Consider the following 16432-nt stretch of genomic DNA (forward strand, 5'->3'; position numbering starts at 1 on the left):
ACCAGATAGTGCTCTGGTGTCTCTCTCCTTGATCTCTCAGTCTGAAAGAAAAAATGACCTGGGAGTGGTGAAATTGCACATGTTTAAGGGAGAAAAGCCCTGGTTCTACAGGAAAATGAAAAATGTTTTTGTGCATAAGAAAGGAAAAAATATTTTAAAATTTTCAGTGCACTTATAGACCTTTCTGATTTCATTCTCCCACTGCCCCCTTTTAGCTTAAGAATAGTTGTGGAATATCCTTTTTTTAGATTGAAAAAATAATCATTAACTAGACATGGCTTAATCTATTGATAAGTATCTTTCTATGATTGTGGAAGATAAAGTTAACTGTTTGCTTTTTCTAGGTAACCTGCTCTTCTCCCTTTGTTGATTATAAAAGGATAGATGTATGCAATACTTCTATTCTTTATGCTTCTGTTAAGAGACTTTCAGACTGGCCAAATCAAGTGTGTTTTCCAATTTGAATTTGTATTTTTGTGGGGCCAAATATGTGAGGCTGTATATATGAGCAAGATTTGTTCAGAATTTTCTTTAGAATAAAAGATATTACATGCAATAAAAGATATTACATGCAATTTAGTTGGGTTAGTTGTGGATTTTATTTTTATTTTTCATTTCTTTCTGTTGACACCAAGTTATAGCTGGGGGCTCAGTGGCTGCATGACAGATGCACTGCTCCTGGTGGCAATCCTCCCACCCCATCCTTTTCTCTCTTTCTCTCTCCCCCCTTCTTTTTATTTGATAGGACAGAGCAAAATTGAAAGGGGATGGTGAGATAAAAGGAGAGACATTTGTATACTTGCTTTACTGCTTGTGAAGCTTCCTCCCCTGCAGGTGGGTTTTGGGGGTTAAAACCTGGATTCTTGAGCATGGTAATGTATGTGCTTAGCCAGGTGTGCCACCTCCCAACCGCCTCTTTGGATTAGTTGTTAATGACTACTTTCACAAAACATCTAGAAATTCTAGTAAGAAATTTCGTCAGATGAAAACGGTTACCTTACTGGACTACTAAATGCAACATTCAAGTTTTTCAAAGTCCTTTCACTGGCCAGAGTAGTAGAACACCAGCTTTGCGTGCCTGAGTCCTTAGATGTCCCAGGTCCAACCTCAGTACTACCATACCACAGCTGAGCAGTACTCTAGTCTCTCTCTTTTTGTTATTTGTATACACTGTTTACCTCATAAAAATAAATAAATATATATATATTTTTTTTTTTTTAATTTTTTATTTAAGAAAGGATTAGTGAACAAAAGCATAAGGTAGGAGGGGTACAACTCCACACAATTCCCAACACCCAATCCCCATAACCCACCCCCTCCCCTGATAGCTTTCCCATTCTCTATCCCTCTGGGAGCATGGACTCAGGGTCGTTGAGGGATGCAGAAGGTAGAAGGTCTGGCTTCTGTAATTGCTTCCCCGCTGAACATGGGCGTTGACTGGTCGGTCCATACCCCCAGTCTGCCTCTCTCTTTCCCTAGTAGGGTGTGACTCTGGGGAAGCTGAGCTCCAGGACACATTGGTGGGGTCTTCAATCCAGGGAAGCCTAGCCAGCATCCTGGTGGCATCTGGAACCTGGTGATTGAAAAGAGAGTTAACATATGAAGCCAAACAATTTGTTGAGCAATCATGGATCCCAAGCTTGGAATAGTGGAGAGGAAGTATTAGGGAGGTACTCACTGCAAACTCTAGTGTAGTCCTGCTTTCAGGTATATATTTTGCAGTAGTTTATGGATACGTGTGCACATAAGCTCTCTCTCACAGAAACTGGTGTATATCTAGGTTATGGGACTTTGTTGGAAAGTGAACTACCTGAGATGAAATTAGAGTGTACTATTAAAGGAAAGGTCTCACCCGAGTAATGAAGCTGAAGGGTTGTCATTCCACACGTGAAGTCTCTGGATACATTCTGAGGTGAAGCATGTTGAGGTAGCAATCGTTGCTTTGGTTAGGTTGTGATCGGCAGATGCAATGTTATTTGGTTTGGATTGGGAGATGCATACGGGAAAGTGGGCCCTATCCAAGGGTTCCAGGACTGGGGGAAGTAGGGGCTCTATAGTGAAGATGTGAGGTTCCTGCTGTCTTAGGGTTCAAAAAGACAATCGATAGTTAATATTATCATCACATTATTTGTTAATTGGGTTAACTTTGAAAAGTCCCTTTGTTATGGTTTGCTGGACAAGTCTTCACATTTCCTTTTTTTGCAACCTCATTACTCCCAGATTTTATCTCATAGGAAGCCTCGGTTATTTTACCAAGCTTATTTCTGTCAAAGGGTATTATTTTTAGCTGCAAAAAATAATTCAGAAATCATTAGTTTCAGCTTTGAATTATTTACAAGGTTTTAATTTAAGAACTAAGAGCCGTTATGCTGATTCCTTATTTATTTATTTGCTTATTTATTTATATTGCCACCAGGGTTATTGCTGGGGCTTGATGCCTGCACGACGAATCTGCTACTTCTGGTGGCCATTCCCTGCCACCCTTTTTTTTCTGTTTTATTTGATAGGATAGAGAGAAATTGAGGAGGGGCGTGTTTAGAGATAGACAGGATGAGAGAAAGATGGACACCTGCAGACCTGCTTTACTCCTCATGAAGTTGGGGAGTGGTAGCTTGAACCTGAGTTTTTGCTCATAGTATTACATACCCTCAACCTACCCTCTGATTACCTTTATATTTGCGGTTTTAGGATTCAAATGCTTATCAAACTGAAATATGCCTCTTTCTGAGTTGTAAATTTTACTCAGCAAGGGTGGAAATAAAGTAATTTAACTGATAATGTTAAGTATTTTAGTAATTGATTATATATTGAAGTAGGAGGTAAACACCTATATTGAAGTAGGAGATAAATACCATAAACAAGCCAGAGGCCTAGACTTCAAGGACATTTTAGGCCTTTTGTGGACTACAACTTAAATTCAAATTAATGCTTTCCTCTCACATTTTAAGTTGAGTACGTGTAGTCATGGAAGTCACAATTGAAGTGACTTTATTGAAGTTATAAATGAAAGATTCTTTCTTCCTTACATTGTCCCTTTTTCAGTTTATGTGTCCAGGTAACTTTTGGTAATCATTCTTTTTCATAGCTTAAGAGGAGCACTAGTTGAGAGTGAAAAGATTTGTGGCTAGAACAAGAACATCAAATGCTTTTCTTTGTTTAAAACCAAAAAAATTATTTTTAAATAGAATAAAATAAATTTTACAATGTCCATTAATACATGGAATTAATTATGTCAACTTGCTAATGCACATCAGTTAACTTTTCCTTAACTCAATTTTGACTTGTTCTGAGCTAAACAATTTTTCCTTGTCTGATTTTTCTTGTTTCTGAGAGCAGCTTAGTCATCGCTCTTTATTTGTCCCCTGGCATGATATCTTTTTCTGTGACCTTCTGCCCTCTGTAGGAAAGCTCAATAGTGACACTGGGATTAACATATCTTCTCAAAAATTGTCTCCTTCTCCACTACAACTGTATTCATGATTCAGGAGTTTTATTTGTTGGAAATTCAGCTACAATATAACAATTATTTGTGAAGTTAATCCATTGATAAAGCTGATAGCTCTGAAAACAAAGTATCTGTTGGTTTTCTTGTTTTGATTAAATCTATTGCTGATAAGATTTTTGTTTGTTCTTGTTTCTAGGCATGCTGAGGTGATGAAGAAAATTATCGAGACCGTTGCAGAAGGTGGGGGAGAACTTGGTGTTCATATGTATCCTTATCTTTGCATATGATTAGTGGAAAGTAGTTCTTAATGGTCCTCCTTTTGGGGGGAAATTTAGTTGACTTACTAACATAGTTCACTATAAATTGTCTTAGACCATCACATTTTAAATTACTGGTGAAATTTTTTTATGTAGAAATGTTATATTATGGTAGGTAGCACATGTCCTTGTGTATATGTACAAGTTAGCTTTACCCAGTTGCAGAGCCTCAGATCAATATGCATTTCTGGGCAACAACCCATGAATAATTTTGTACATCTCAGATATAAGGGCTCAAAGTGTATGAACACATAAAAATTCCTCTTAATGGAAAAGAAACTCAATAGATTTAGTTTATTCATGAAGGACAATTTTAATTTAGAGGATAAAAACCCGAGTATCTTTCTTAAGTGTATTTTCAACATGTTACCAAAAATGTCCTTTCCCATCAGTTAAAAGAAAAGTTAAGTGATTACCAGTGAAAAGTCTCTCTGAAGGAAATAATACAACTTTAGCAAGTAGATTAATTTAAAAGTAAAGTCTATGAAGTGTATCTTTTTTAAAATATTTATTTATTATTCCCTTTTGTTGCTCTTGTTGTTTTATTGTTGTTGTTACGATTGGTGTTGTCGTTGGATAGGACAGAGAGAAATGCAGAGAGGAGCGGAAGACAGAGAGAAAGATAAAACACCTGCAGACCTGCTTCACCGCCTGTGAAGTGACTCCCCTACAGGTGGGGAGCCAGGGGCTCGAACCAGGATCCTTATGCTTTGTGCCACGTGCACTTAACCTCCCGAAGTGTATCTTAAATATTCTTAAAACACCGTATTTTCATTCCAAACAAGAGCAGCCTCCTTGTTTGTATGTGTTTTTTACTTTTTGGTTCATTTATTTTAGATAGAGTCAGGTAGATGGAATCAAACAGACCACTGTACTGAAAACTTCCTTCTTTCAGAGGAACTTTGAGCGCTGATTGATAAGCTAAGAGCTTTTTATCCAAGTAGGTATAATCTTGAACTCTATTGAACATAATGCATTCACATTGGTAATAAATCATAATAATGTCATTGATTCCCCACAATAAAAATCAAGCTCTAGGGGAGTCAGGCAGTAGCGCAGTAGGTTAAGCGCACGTGGCGCAAAGCTCAAGGACCAGTGTAGGATCCTGGTTCAAGCTCCCTGCTCCCCACCTGCAGGTGGTCGCTTCACAGGCGGTGAAGCAGGTCTGCAGGTGTCTATCTTTTTCTCTCCCTCTCTGTCCTCCTCTCCTCCCTCCATTTCTCTCTGTCCTATCCAATAATGACTACAACAATAAAACAACAAGGGCAACAAAAGGGAATAAACATTTAAAAAAATATCAAGCTCTAGTGTTTCTAAGTGCAGTGAACATAGATAAGAATCCAGGATTCATTAAAGACAGCATAACATTGTTTGACAGTTATTTATCAGTCAGAATTGGTTCTTTTGCTGGAGGATTTCTAATCAATTCTTTATGTACTCTTCCCCCCCCCCTTTTTTTTTTTTTTTTTGCTTCCTGGGTTGTTACTGAGGCTCAGTGCCTGCATGGCAAATCCACCACTCAACAGTGGACATTTTTTTCCTTTTTTAACCAGAGCACTGCTCAGCTCTGGGTTATGGTGGTACTAGAGATTGAACCATTATGCTATCTCCCCAGCCCTCTTTCTTTACATTTCATTGGATAGGAAAAAGAGAAAGAGAGAGGGGAGGAAAGTAAAGTGAAAGATAGGCACCTGAAGACCTGTAGCTGGGGAGTAGAGGTTTGAACCTGGAAACTTGTGCATGGTCTGCCACTACCCAGCCTCCTGTTTTAGTACTTGTTTTTTGTTTATTGGGGGGATTAATGGTTGACAGTCAACACTGAAATACAGTAGTTTGTACATGTATAACATTTTTTGGTTTTTCACATAACAATCTAACCCCCTAGATACTCCTCTGCCATCATGTTCTAAGACCTGGGCCTCCCCACCCCCACCCAGTCTTTTACACTGGTTTGATATACTTCAGTACTTTATTATATTATTTATTCTGTCCCATTTCTTTTTTTTTATATTTATTTATTATTTATTCTCTTTTGTTGCCCTTGTTGTAGTTATGATTGATGTCATTGTTGTTAGATAGGACAGAGAGAAATGCAGAGGAGGGGAAGACAGGGGGAAAGATAGACACCTGCAGACCTGCTTCACCACCTGTGAAGCAACTCCCCTGCAGGTGGGGAGCGGGGGCCTCGAACCAGGATCCTCATGCCACTCCTTCAGCTTTGCGCCACCTGCGCTTAACCTGCTGCGCTACTGCCTGACTCCCTTCTGTCCCATTTCTAATGCCCTCTAGTAAACTTCCAGATAATGAGACCATTTTATGTTATTTAAACATGGGTGACCTTGTTTTTATTTTTATATAACAATAACTGGACTTTCAAACACTCAGACTTATTAAGCATTTTCACTTAATAGGAATGTTGAATCATTTAAAGTTACAGAGACTCAAAAAATTTATAGATTCTTCATGTTGAATAGTTATGTGAGTTTTTTTATGTACTTGATTATTATGTTTCATATATTTTTATTATAAATTATTGCTTAATAAGATAGATCAAGACAATGTTAGCCTAAATCATAGAACGGTTTACCAATTTATTTTCCTTAGCTAGAGACTTTCAGGTATCTTCTAATTTTCTTGAAATTTGTACAAGCTGTCATTCCAACAATAGAATATGACTACACAAGACATTTCACAATGTAATGAAGCAGGCAGAAAAATTATATAATTATTGCTTCTGATTTTTAAAGAATTAACCCCTAGATGTGACTATTCACTATGTTCACCAATATTGTATAATTTCTCTAATAAAGGGACTTATTATGCATTAAACAAAAAGTTCCATTACCAACTTTATTTGTTTAATAAAAATAAGTATAAAGAGACTTTTCTGGGTTTTTTTTAGTCAAAAGGTTATAATTTTTCTGAATAACAACTCTTTAAAGATGTATCCCTAGAATGATACTGTCTTTGTGCCTCTCATTTGTGAGGAACCTATTAAATGTGTGATAGTATGAGAGCTAAGACTACAGAGTACTACAGACTAGACTTACCTTCATGATTTCTTTTTCCTCTTTGTGCTTTTTGTTTTCCTATTACCCTTTTCCTCTCTCCTGTCTACTAATAGTTAATATTTATAAAGAAAACTGTGCCTGGGAGTTTTCCGAGTGTACTGTTAGCTTTGTGGGTTTTTGTTTGTTTTACAGAGTTCAGGAGTATTTCTATTGTGATTGCCTGATTGGTATAATATTAGAATTAAAGTGATTCCTATATTATGAGTTTAAAGGTGCTAATGTAAGGTTTCAGAAAGATTCCTCCTCTTGGGCACAAGCTAAGAGCCAAGGAGTAGTAAACAGGTTCTTTGATGACTCCTTTTATATTTTTCTCATACTTCCAGCCTTTTATTGTCTCATGTCCCTGTTCTTTCGGTTATGCATGTAATCCATTGGCTAACCCTGCCTCTAGGGAAACCTACTTGTTTTTGCTTTTCTTCCTTTCCCAGATCATTCAAAAATATTCTCCTTTAGTTCTCTTTTAATTCCTTCCACATTTTTGCTGTCAGATCATTGTATTATAAGGAGATATCCATAATGAAGAGAATGATTTGCTATTAAAGTGATATTGAAAATGGTATAATACATAGTTATAAACATGGTGTTATCTAATACACTTCAGGTATCCTACTTTTTTTATGAAACTACCAAGTAATTTGCCTTCAGTAATTATTGAAGGATTAAAAAATCTCAATGATAACCAATAGTATTACATTGTCAACATTTCCCCCATCTGAAATTATTTATATAACAGTCATTTATCTCAGTCACCACTAGGTGGCGTGGTTTGATGGTCTTAGTTTTAGAGAGAATTCCCCAACTGCTATCTCTGTATGAGTTCCTAAAATATAAAACAAAACTGAAACAGATATGTGACTATACTATAGATTTGTGAGTAAGTATAGATTTTTAGTACTCATTAAGAACTCCTGAATGATAGGATTATGCCACATGACCCAATGAGTAGAATGCATGCCTTCCATTCAGGAGATCCTGGTTCACAATGTGTGAGGACAACAAAGACAAAAACTTCATGGTTAGTGGAGCAATGCTTTGGTTTCTCACTTGAAGAAAAGGGAAGGGAGAACAGTGGTTTGTTTTGATGAGCCAGGAATTAAGTTTATTTTAGTGAACTTGAAATTCAGCTTATGAAGAATAGCCTTGCAAATTCTGGCATTCAGTTCACTTTTTGAAAAAATTATAGTTTCACTGGTAATTTATGTTTAAGCTTATATTTTGAAGTAATCACAATGGCTATATAAAATATTAACATTAGAAAAGGCTGTTCTAATTTCTTTGTCTTTCATAAATTTTAGAATAAATTTGTCTATATAAAAACTTGCTGGAATTTAAAGTCTATCAAATAAGAATTTACAATTTTTAAATATTCTTCAAATCTGTGAATATGATACATATACACATATACATTTAGATTTATTTTTTTCTTTTCATCCAACACATATTGTGTTAAATTTATACTGATGGGGTCCCCAGGTGGTGGCGCACCTGGTTAAGCACACACATTACAGTGCTCATGGACCCAGGTTCAAGCCCCTAGTCCCGACCTGCAGAGGAAAAGCTGCATGAGTGGTGAGTCAGGGTTGCAAGTATCTCTTATCTCTTTCCCTCTCTATCTCCCCACCCCTCTAAAGTTCTCTGTCTCTATGTAATCAATCAGTAAATAAAATATTAAAAACATTACACTGATGTACTCTTTAGGGGGTTCCTTACTTTCAAATTGCAGCTGTGTATTGCTTATAAATGGGATACAATTTGACTTTTATGTCACTGATCTTCTATTCTGCAGTCTTGTTAAATTCCTTTTCAATTCTTGTAATTTATTACTTATTTTAGATGTTCTACATAAACAGTTATATCATCTGCAATTACAGACTTTTGATTTAAACGTGTCATATTTTTCTTGCCTCACTGAACTGGATCAGGCTTCTACTACTGTATTGAGTAGGAGCAAGAAGCAGCATCTTTGCCTAGTCCTGATCTTTGGGTGAAAGCATTGTTTTCCAACCCCCAAAGTAGAATTGATCCCTTCCTTCCTTCCACATATTTATTTGTTTTGGATAGCGATAGAAATTGAGAGATAAGAAGTAGAAAAAGAGGGTGGTGGGAAGAGGCACCTGTAGCACTGTTCCTCCATTCGTGGAGCTTTTCCCCAACAGCAGGGGGAGACCTGGGGCTTATCCCCAGGTCCTTGCACACTGTAACATATGATTTGAGTTTTTTGGGGGGCAGGGAGAGGCCATACTTGGTCTAACACGTGTAGTTCCACTACTCCCAACAGATTGCATCAGATAGAAGAGACAGCACTACCGAGGCTTCCCCAAACATAGACACCACCTCCAAATAAACACACATGGTCACAGATGCGTTGCCTACTTACTAGGGAAATAAAATGAAACCTCACCTTTAAGATTGACATAGAAAAAAGTCAAAACCAAAAAAGGCTGGTGAGGTTATAGGTGAAAAACTGACATGCTGTTAGTGAAAATGTAAGTTGGTACAGCCTCTGAAAAAACATTGGTTTGGAGGGTCCGTAATGAAACTTCAAAATATTGAATACATTATTCAATAATTTCACCTAAGCATTTACTGAAAATTAGAAAATGATTTTGAAAGAATATATGTATCTCTGTGTTCTTAGGAAAACTATTTACAGTAGTCAAAGCAGGGAACCAACCAAATGCCTATTGATGAATCACTGGATAAAGAAGTTGTGGATGTCTAGATATTTCAGTGGAATATTACTCAGCTAGTAGAAGTGACGAAATGCCTTTTGCAATAACAGAACTTGAGGCAATAATGGTAGGTGGATTAAGTCAGAAAGTGAAATAGGTAGTTTCACATATACATGGAGTTTAAGTAGTCAAAGTAAACAGGCTAACCAAAAAAATAATTCTTGGCCTCTGAAAAATAACAGTTAACTAGAGGGAAAGCAATGTGCGTAGGAGGAATGGACAGAGAATTTGAATAGACATGGCACTAGAACTGGTGGGTACAAAATGACAGAGCTGTGAAACTACAGATGCTAACATGATGTCAACTGGACTTCCCTGGGCAGACGACCTCAACAATGTGTCCTGGAGCCACGATTTCCCAGAGCCCCTGCCCCACAAGGGAAAGAGAGAGATAGACTGGGAGTATGGATCGATCTGTCAATGCCCATGTTCAGCAGGGAAGCAATTACTGAAGCCAGACCTTCCACCTTCTGCACCCCGTAATGACCCTGGGGTCCATACTCCCAGAGGGATAAAGAATAGGAAAGCTATCAGGGGAGGGGATGGGATTACGGAGTTCTGGTAGTGGGAATTGTGTGGAGTTGTACCCCTCTTATCCTATGTTTTTTGTCAGTGTTTCCTTTTTATAAATAAAAATAAAAAGAAACTACTGAAAATGAACAATATTGTAAACTAATTTCTCTCTGTCCTATCTAATAAAAAGGAAAGGAGGGGGAAGAGAAAACGGGGACAGGGGGGACATATACACACCGAGAGTGGTGGATTCATAGTACTGGCACCTAGCCCCAACAATAACCCTGGTGGCAATTAAAAAAACTGTGTCTTGTAGCAGAATTCAGTCTGTTTAAGCGCATTTGTTTCATAAGTAAGTCTGTTGTGAAGCTCCAATATGGAGAAACTCATGCCAGTAATTTAGATTTAAAAGAGCACTTTAGTTCTTGCAATGAAAATCCTGTGTGCCTCACCTGTGAAAGTGGCCTAGACAAATGACAGATGTTGATGATGCTGTAGAGTAAAAGGAACTCTGTTATACTTGGTGGGAATGCAAATTGGCGCAGTCTCTTTGGAAAACCGTATGGAGAGTCCTGAAACAAAGTGAAAATACCTTGTTATCCAGCAATACTACTCGTGCTTTTATTCAAGGACATGAAAACACTAAATTGAAGGGACCTCTGTTCATGCCTGCATTATTCACGATAGTCAGAGTGGAAGCAAACCTAAAGGTCCATAGACAGATGATGGGATAAAGAAGTTATTGGAGGGCTGGGGAGATAGCAGTAGTTATGCCAAGAACCTTCCATATCTGAGGTTTTGGGGTCCCAAGTTCAATTCCCATCACCACCATAAGCCAGAGCTAAGCAGTGCTCTGGTTAAAAAAAATAAAAATAAAAGGAATATTACTTTGCAATGAAAAATGATATTGTTTATTGTGTTCTTGGTGATAAACATAGGTGGAACTGTAGAACTGGAAGTGAATGTGCTTAGCTAATGAGGTGAAACCAAATGGTTTTACTTATGGAATCTAGAGGTCTGAAGCATGAACTTGCAAATATAAGCCAACCGTTAATAGACAAAATGGTGGTTTGGAAGAGGATTACCTACAAAATCTAAAACTGACAGGGAGCTCTTTAGCTTATACAGGGAAGCCTTACAAATGAAAAGAACCCATGGTATTGGTCTGTTGCTGCATAATTGGGTATTCTAAAATGCAGTCAGTGCTTGTTCTGTAATAAATACATCTCTCAAAATGTCTGTGCGTCAGGATCCTAGGAAGTTGCACATTAGTCATGATTGCAGATCATGACTAGGCTTCACTAGAACTTGCAGATTCCCTTGTGAAATAACTTACTCATGTCAATAACTTATTCTCAGGTAATTGGTAACTACTGTTGGCTTTCTCCACTAGGTTCCTTGAGATTTGGTAAAACATGACATCAGACTTCTCCCAGAGTAAGTCATCTATAAGAACAGACATATTTCCTATAGTTTTGATGATCTGATCTCATAATACATGTTGGAGTTCCTCGGGGGGAATGAGCCAGCCCAGCTCCCACTTCTGTGTCTGGCCTGTTGACCACCAGGAGACAGACAGACAGCGGGGATCCTAGGGCTAGCAGAGGCAGGAGTTCACTAAAGGGGTCTTCTAGCGTCCTGTGGTGGTGGACAATACACAAACTTCAAGTTTATAAAGGGGTAGCTGTGCAGCGGAAGTAAACAGCTGGCCAATGAGGTCAATATCTCTATAAGGGAAAGGAGAGCAAGGCAATGAGAAGGTATGGATGGTGATGCAGGAACAGGGAAATAGAAATTTAAGGAAGGCGAAGCCCACCAGAGGGAGGAGGGGTGGGGTGACACGGTGAGGCTGATAGGAAGGTTGGAATTCCCCCACATATGCTGGCCACATCTCACTCTGCCACAGGGCTGGCATGCCAAGGGGAGTCTGATAGACGAGCTTGGGGGGGGGGGGTGTCAACCATCCCTGCCCAAACCACACATCAGACTCACAAACACACATGCTATAATTTTCTCAGTATCCTTTTGGTTGTATAATAAACCCTATTCATTGTGGGAGAGAACTACACAAAGGCATGGGTGCCATGGGGGTATCTTGTAGGGTCGTTACCACAGCCAGAATTGTAATTTAATTTTAAAAGATGCTTCTAATCATGGCTTGATCTTTGTGGTATCCAACCCCCAGGAATCATTCAGGAGCCCACCTAGAATTGCATCCATAGAACAAAAGATGTTCCTATTTCAGGAATTACAGTGGTGTTAGGTGCCCTATGGCAGAAATGCTCAAAGACCAAATATTTCCTAGTGCTCTTTTCACATAGGAAATTGCCAGGGGTTTAGAAGCAATTCACGTAGCAGGCATGGGAGTGAAGGGTTGGCAGTGGGAAAGCAATATGTAGTTATTCACAGTAGACATAGGAGGATTATAATTGCTATAATGCAAGTGCTGGCAGCCATTGGAAGGTATCTGGGTATTTATCATTGATTGGGTTATAAGAAATCAGGGAGTAGATAACACGAAGTACTGATTAGCAGATCATAGAACTCCCAGATCTCAAACTGTATTATAGGGCCATTGTCATCAAAACTGCTTGGTACTGGAACATGAACAGACACACTGACCAGTGGAATAGAATTGAGAGCCCAGAAATGAGGCCCCACACGTATGGACATCTAATCTTTGACAAAGGGGCCCAGACTATTACGTGGGGAAAGCAGAGTCTCTTCAACAAATGGTGTTGGAAACAATGGGTTGAAACATGCAGAAGAATGAAACTGAATCACTGTATTTCACCAAATACAAAAGTAAATTCCAAGTGGATCAAGGACTTGGATGTTAGACCAGAAACTATCAGATACTTAGAGGAAAATATTGGCAGAACTTTTTTCCGCATAAATTTTAAAGACATTTTCAATGAAACGAATCCAATTACAAGGAAGACTAAGGCAAGTATAAACCTATGGGACTACATCAAATTAAAAAGCTTCTTCACAGCAAAAGAAACCACTACCCAAACCAAGAGACCCTTCACAGAATGGGAGAAGATCTTTACATGCCATACATCAGATAAAAGTTTAATAACCAACATATATAAAGAGCTTGCCAGACTCAACAACAAGACAACAAATAACCCCATCCAAAAATGGGGGGAGGACTTGGACAGAATATTCACCACAGAAGAGATCCAAAAGGCCAAGAAACACATGAAAAAATGCTCCAAGTCTCTGATTGTCAGAGAAATGCAAATCAAGACAACAATGAGATACCACTTCACTCCTGTGAGAATGTCATACATCAGAAAAGGTAACAGCAGCAAATGCTGGAGAGGGTGTGTGGTCAAAGGAACCCTCCTGCACTGCTGGTGGGAATGTCAATTGGTCCAACCTCTGTGGAGAACAGTCTGGAGAACTCTCAGAAGGCTAGAAATGGACCTACCCTATGACCCTGCAATTTCCCTCCTGGGGATATATCCTAAGGAACCCAACACATCCATCCAAAAAGATCTGTGTACACATATGTTCTTGGCAGCACAATTTGTAATAGCCAAAACCTGGAAGCAACCCAGGTGTCCAACAACAGATGAGTGGCTGAGCAAGTTGTGGTCTATATACACAATGGAATGCTACACAGCTGTAAAAAATGGTGACTTCACCGTTTTCAGCCGATCTTGGATGGACCTTGAAAAAATCATGTTGAGTGAAATAAGTCAGAAACAGAAGGATGAATATGGGATGATCTCACTCTCAGGCCGAAGTTGAAAAACAAGATTAGAAAAGAAAACACAAGTCGAACCTGAAATGGAATTGGAGTATTACACCAAATAAAAGACTCTGGGGTAGGTGGGTGGTTGGGGAAAATACAGGTCCATGAAAGATGATGAATGACATAGTGGGGGTTGTATTGTTAAATGGGAATCTGGGGAATGTTATGCATGTACAAACTATTGTATTTACTGTTGAATGTAAAACATTAATTCCCCAATAAATAAATTATTTTTAAAAAAAAGGAACTTCTAGTTCTGAGGCCGCAGATATCACACTCATCCAGCAGAGGGCAGTAGAATAGAACAAAATCAAAGTACTTCAGCAAAATTAATTTTCTCTTGAATTTTCTTATTGTAATGGGGGTCAGGGACAGATCATGTTACTGAACCTCCTCGTGTTTAAATCCCATTACCTCATTTACTGAAAAACAATTATGCATATACAGTCATTCAATACTTTAATTGCTAACATCTTTTCTGTACTTTATATCTAACTTTCTATAATAATAGCATTGGATTAAATATTTTGAAGGTAATTGATCAAGTTATACTGTGTTTATTATGGGCCAGGGGAGACTAGAAAAACATTCAAAATCCTCAAAGATAGAAACTGCCAAATAATAGTAGTATGTCTTGCAAGTCTTTTAAGATTCCATATACAAGTGATAACATGTAGTATTAGTTCTGTCTGACTTAGTCTACCAGAGGAACACCCTACAGTTTTATCCAAATTGTTTACATAACATTATTTCTTTTGTGTTTAGTCTGAATAATATTATATTATGCATGTGAAAAATGAAAAAAAGTCACATTTTCTTTACCCTTTAAAGTATATGGGTTCTTTTTATATATTATCACAAATAATGTTGCAATAAGCATATGAGTACAACTATCTCATGAAATACTGACTCTATATCATTTCTATTTTTAATTTCTTTAGTAAAATCCATGTAGTTTTTGTAGTACCTATACCAGTTTACATTCCCTCCTGGTAGTGTTATTGGGTTCCTTTTTTTTTTTTATAACTCTACCCCTATTTGTCTCATCTTATACTTCAAATAGTAACCATCAATGATAAAATGTTTAAGGTAATATCTCATTGTAGTTTTGCTTTACTATTCTATGATGATTAGTCTGATTGAGCACATTCTCATTTAGCCATTTCGACATCTTCCTCGAAAAATATTGAAGTCTTTTACCCCTTTTTATTTTATTATTTTTTAATTTATAAAAAGGAAACACTGACAAAACCATAGGATAAGAGGGGTACAATTCCCACCACCAGAGCTCAATATCCCATCCCCTCCCCTGATAGCTTCCCTATTCTTTATCCCTCTGGGAGTATGGACCCAAGGTCATTATGGGATACAGAAGGTGGAAGATCTGGCTTCTGTAATTGCTTCCCCCACAGAACATGGGCATTGGCAGGTCGATCCATATACTCCCAGCCTGTCTCTCTCTTTCCCTTGTGGGGCGGGGCTCTGGGGAATCAGGGCTCCAGGACATATTGGTGGGGTTGTCTGCCCAGTGAAGTCTGGTTGGCATCATGCTAGCATCTGGAACCTGGTGGCTGAAAAGAGAGTTAACATACAAAGCCAAACAAATTACTGACTAATCATGAAACTAAAGGCTGGAATAGTTCAAATGAGGAGTTGGAGATCATCATTTTATAGATAGCTAGTAGGCCTATTTTAGTTATATTCCAAAGGGCCCATAACTATACTAGGTTTTTTTTTGTGTTTTTTTTTTTTTTTCCCTGAGCCTGAAACCTGATATGCAGGTGGATCCAAGTTATTATCTGTGGAGATGATGTCATGGCTAGAAAAAGGACCAAAAAGCTGGATCAGGGAAGAGAGTAGCTCCCAAATATGGGAAAGCTGTATAAATATTGTTGACTGTAAACCCTATTGATTTGATGTGATCTGGGGCCCATATTCAGCTTAGAAACCTATCTCTGACCTCTGCATCCCTATCTGTGCTCACGTTCTAAGGTCAGAGATAGGCTCCTAAGCTGAATATGAATCCTCCCTTCAGAGGATGGAAACATTCTCTACCATTGTTGATCCAAGTTGAGGGCAAGGTCCTATGGGGATTGACAAAGGGGTCGATTGTGTTGTTCTTGATAGAGATGACTGGTAACATTGAGGAGAGGGATTTATTCGAGGTCTAGGCCCATCATGTCTCTTTGGGAATCTCAGGACTCCCTGACTAGGACCCCAGGTGATGGGGTGTTTTGCCCCATTTTAATGGGAAATACTTGGGTTTTGTTCATGTTTTGCTATGGAGCTGTGAGTCCTTTTTGCTTTTTAAATATTCCTTATTTGGTAAGGAATTATAATACTTTCCCCTGTTACATAGGCTGCCTTTCATTTTGTTGATAGTTTCCTTTGCTATGAAAGAATTTGAGAGAGATTTCTTCTTTATCTGAAGTTTGAGGTTGCAGGTGTATCACAGACTAGTGGGAGGTCTGACAGTGCACAGATGGATTGTTTCTCTGTGTTTTACCCTAAGTGTCCCATTACTGCAATGGCTGGTTTCAACTGCCTGAAATTGCCATGCGGTTTATAGTTTCTGCTTTCCTCTTTCTTTT

General features: G+C 38.3%; 1 protein-coding gene across 2 annotated transcripts in view; it reads left to right on the forward strand.

Annotated features, from left to right (window-relative positions):
- The window catches only part of ATG3 (autophagy related 3), a 34111-nt gene extending 27467 nt beyond the window's left edge, over positions 1–6644 (forward strand). For both annotated transcript variants that reach the window (XM_016185266.2, XM_060198376.1), the window contains exons 12-13: positions 3642–3710; positions 6381–6644. In XM_016185266.2, coding sequence (XP_016040752.1) covers positions 3642–3710; positions 6381–6462 — 151 coding nt within the window. In that variant the 3' untranslated portion in view covers positions 6463–6644. The remainder of the gene's footprint in view (positions 1–3641; positions 3711–6380) is intronic.
- The last annotated feature ends 9788 nt before the right edge of the window (positions 6645–16432 follow it).

This window comes from Erinaceus europaeus, chromosome 9 (genome assembly GCF_950295315.1).
Source record: "Erinaceus europaeus chromosome 9, mEriEur2.1, whole genome shotgun sequence".
Classification (NCBI taxonomy): Eukaryota; Metazoa; Chordata; class Mammalia; order Eulipotyphla; family Erinaceidae; genus Erinaceus; species Erinaceus europaeus.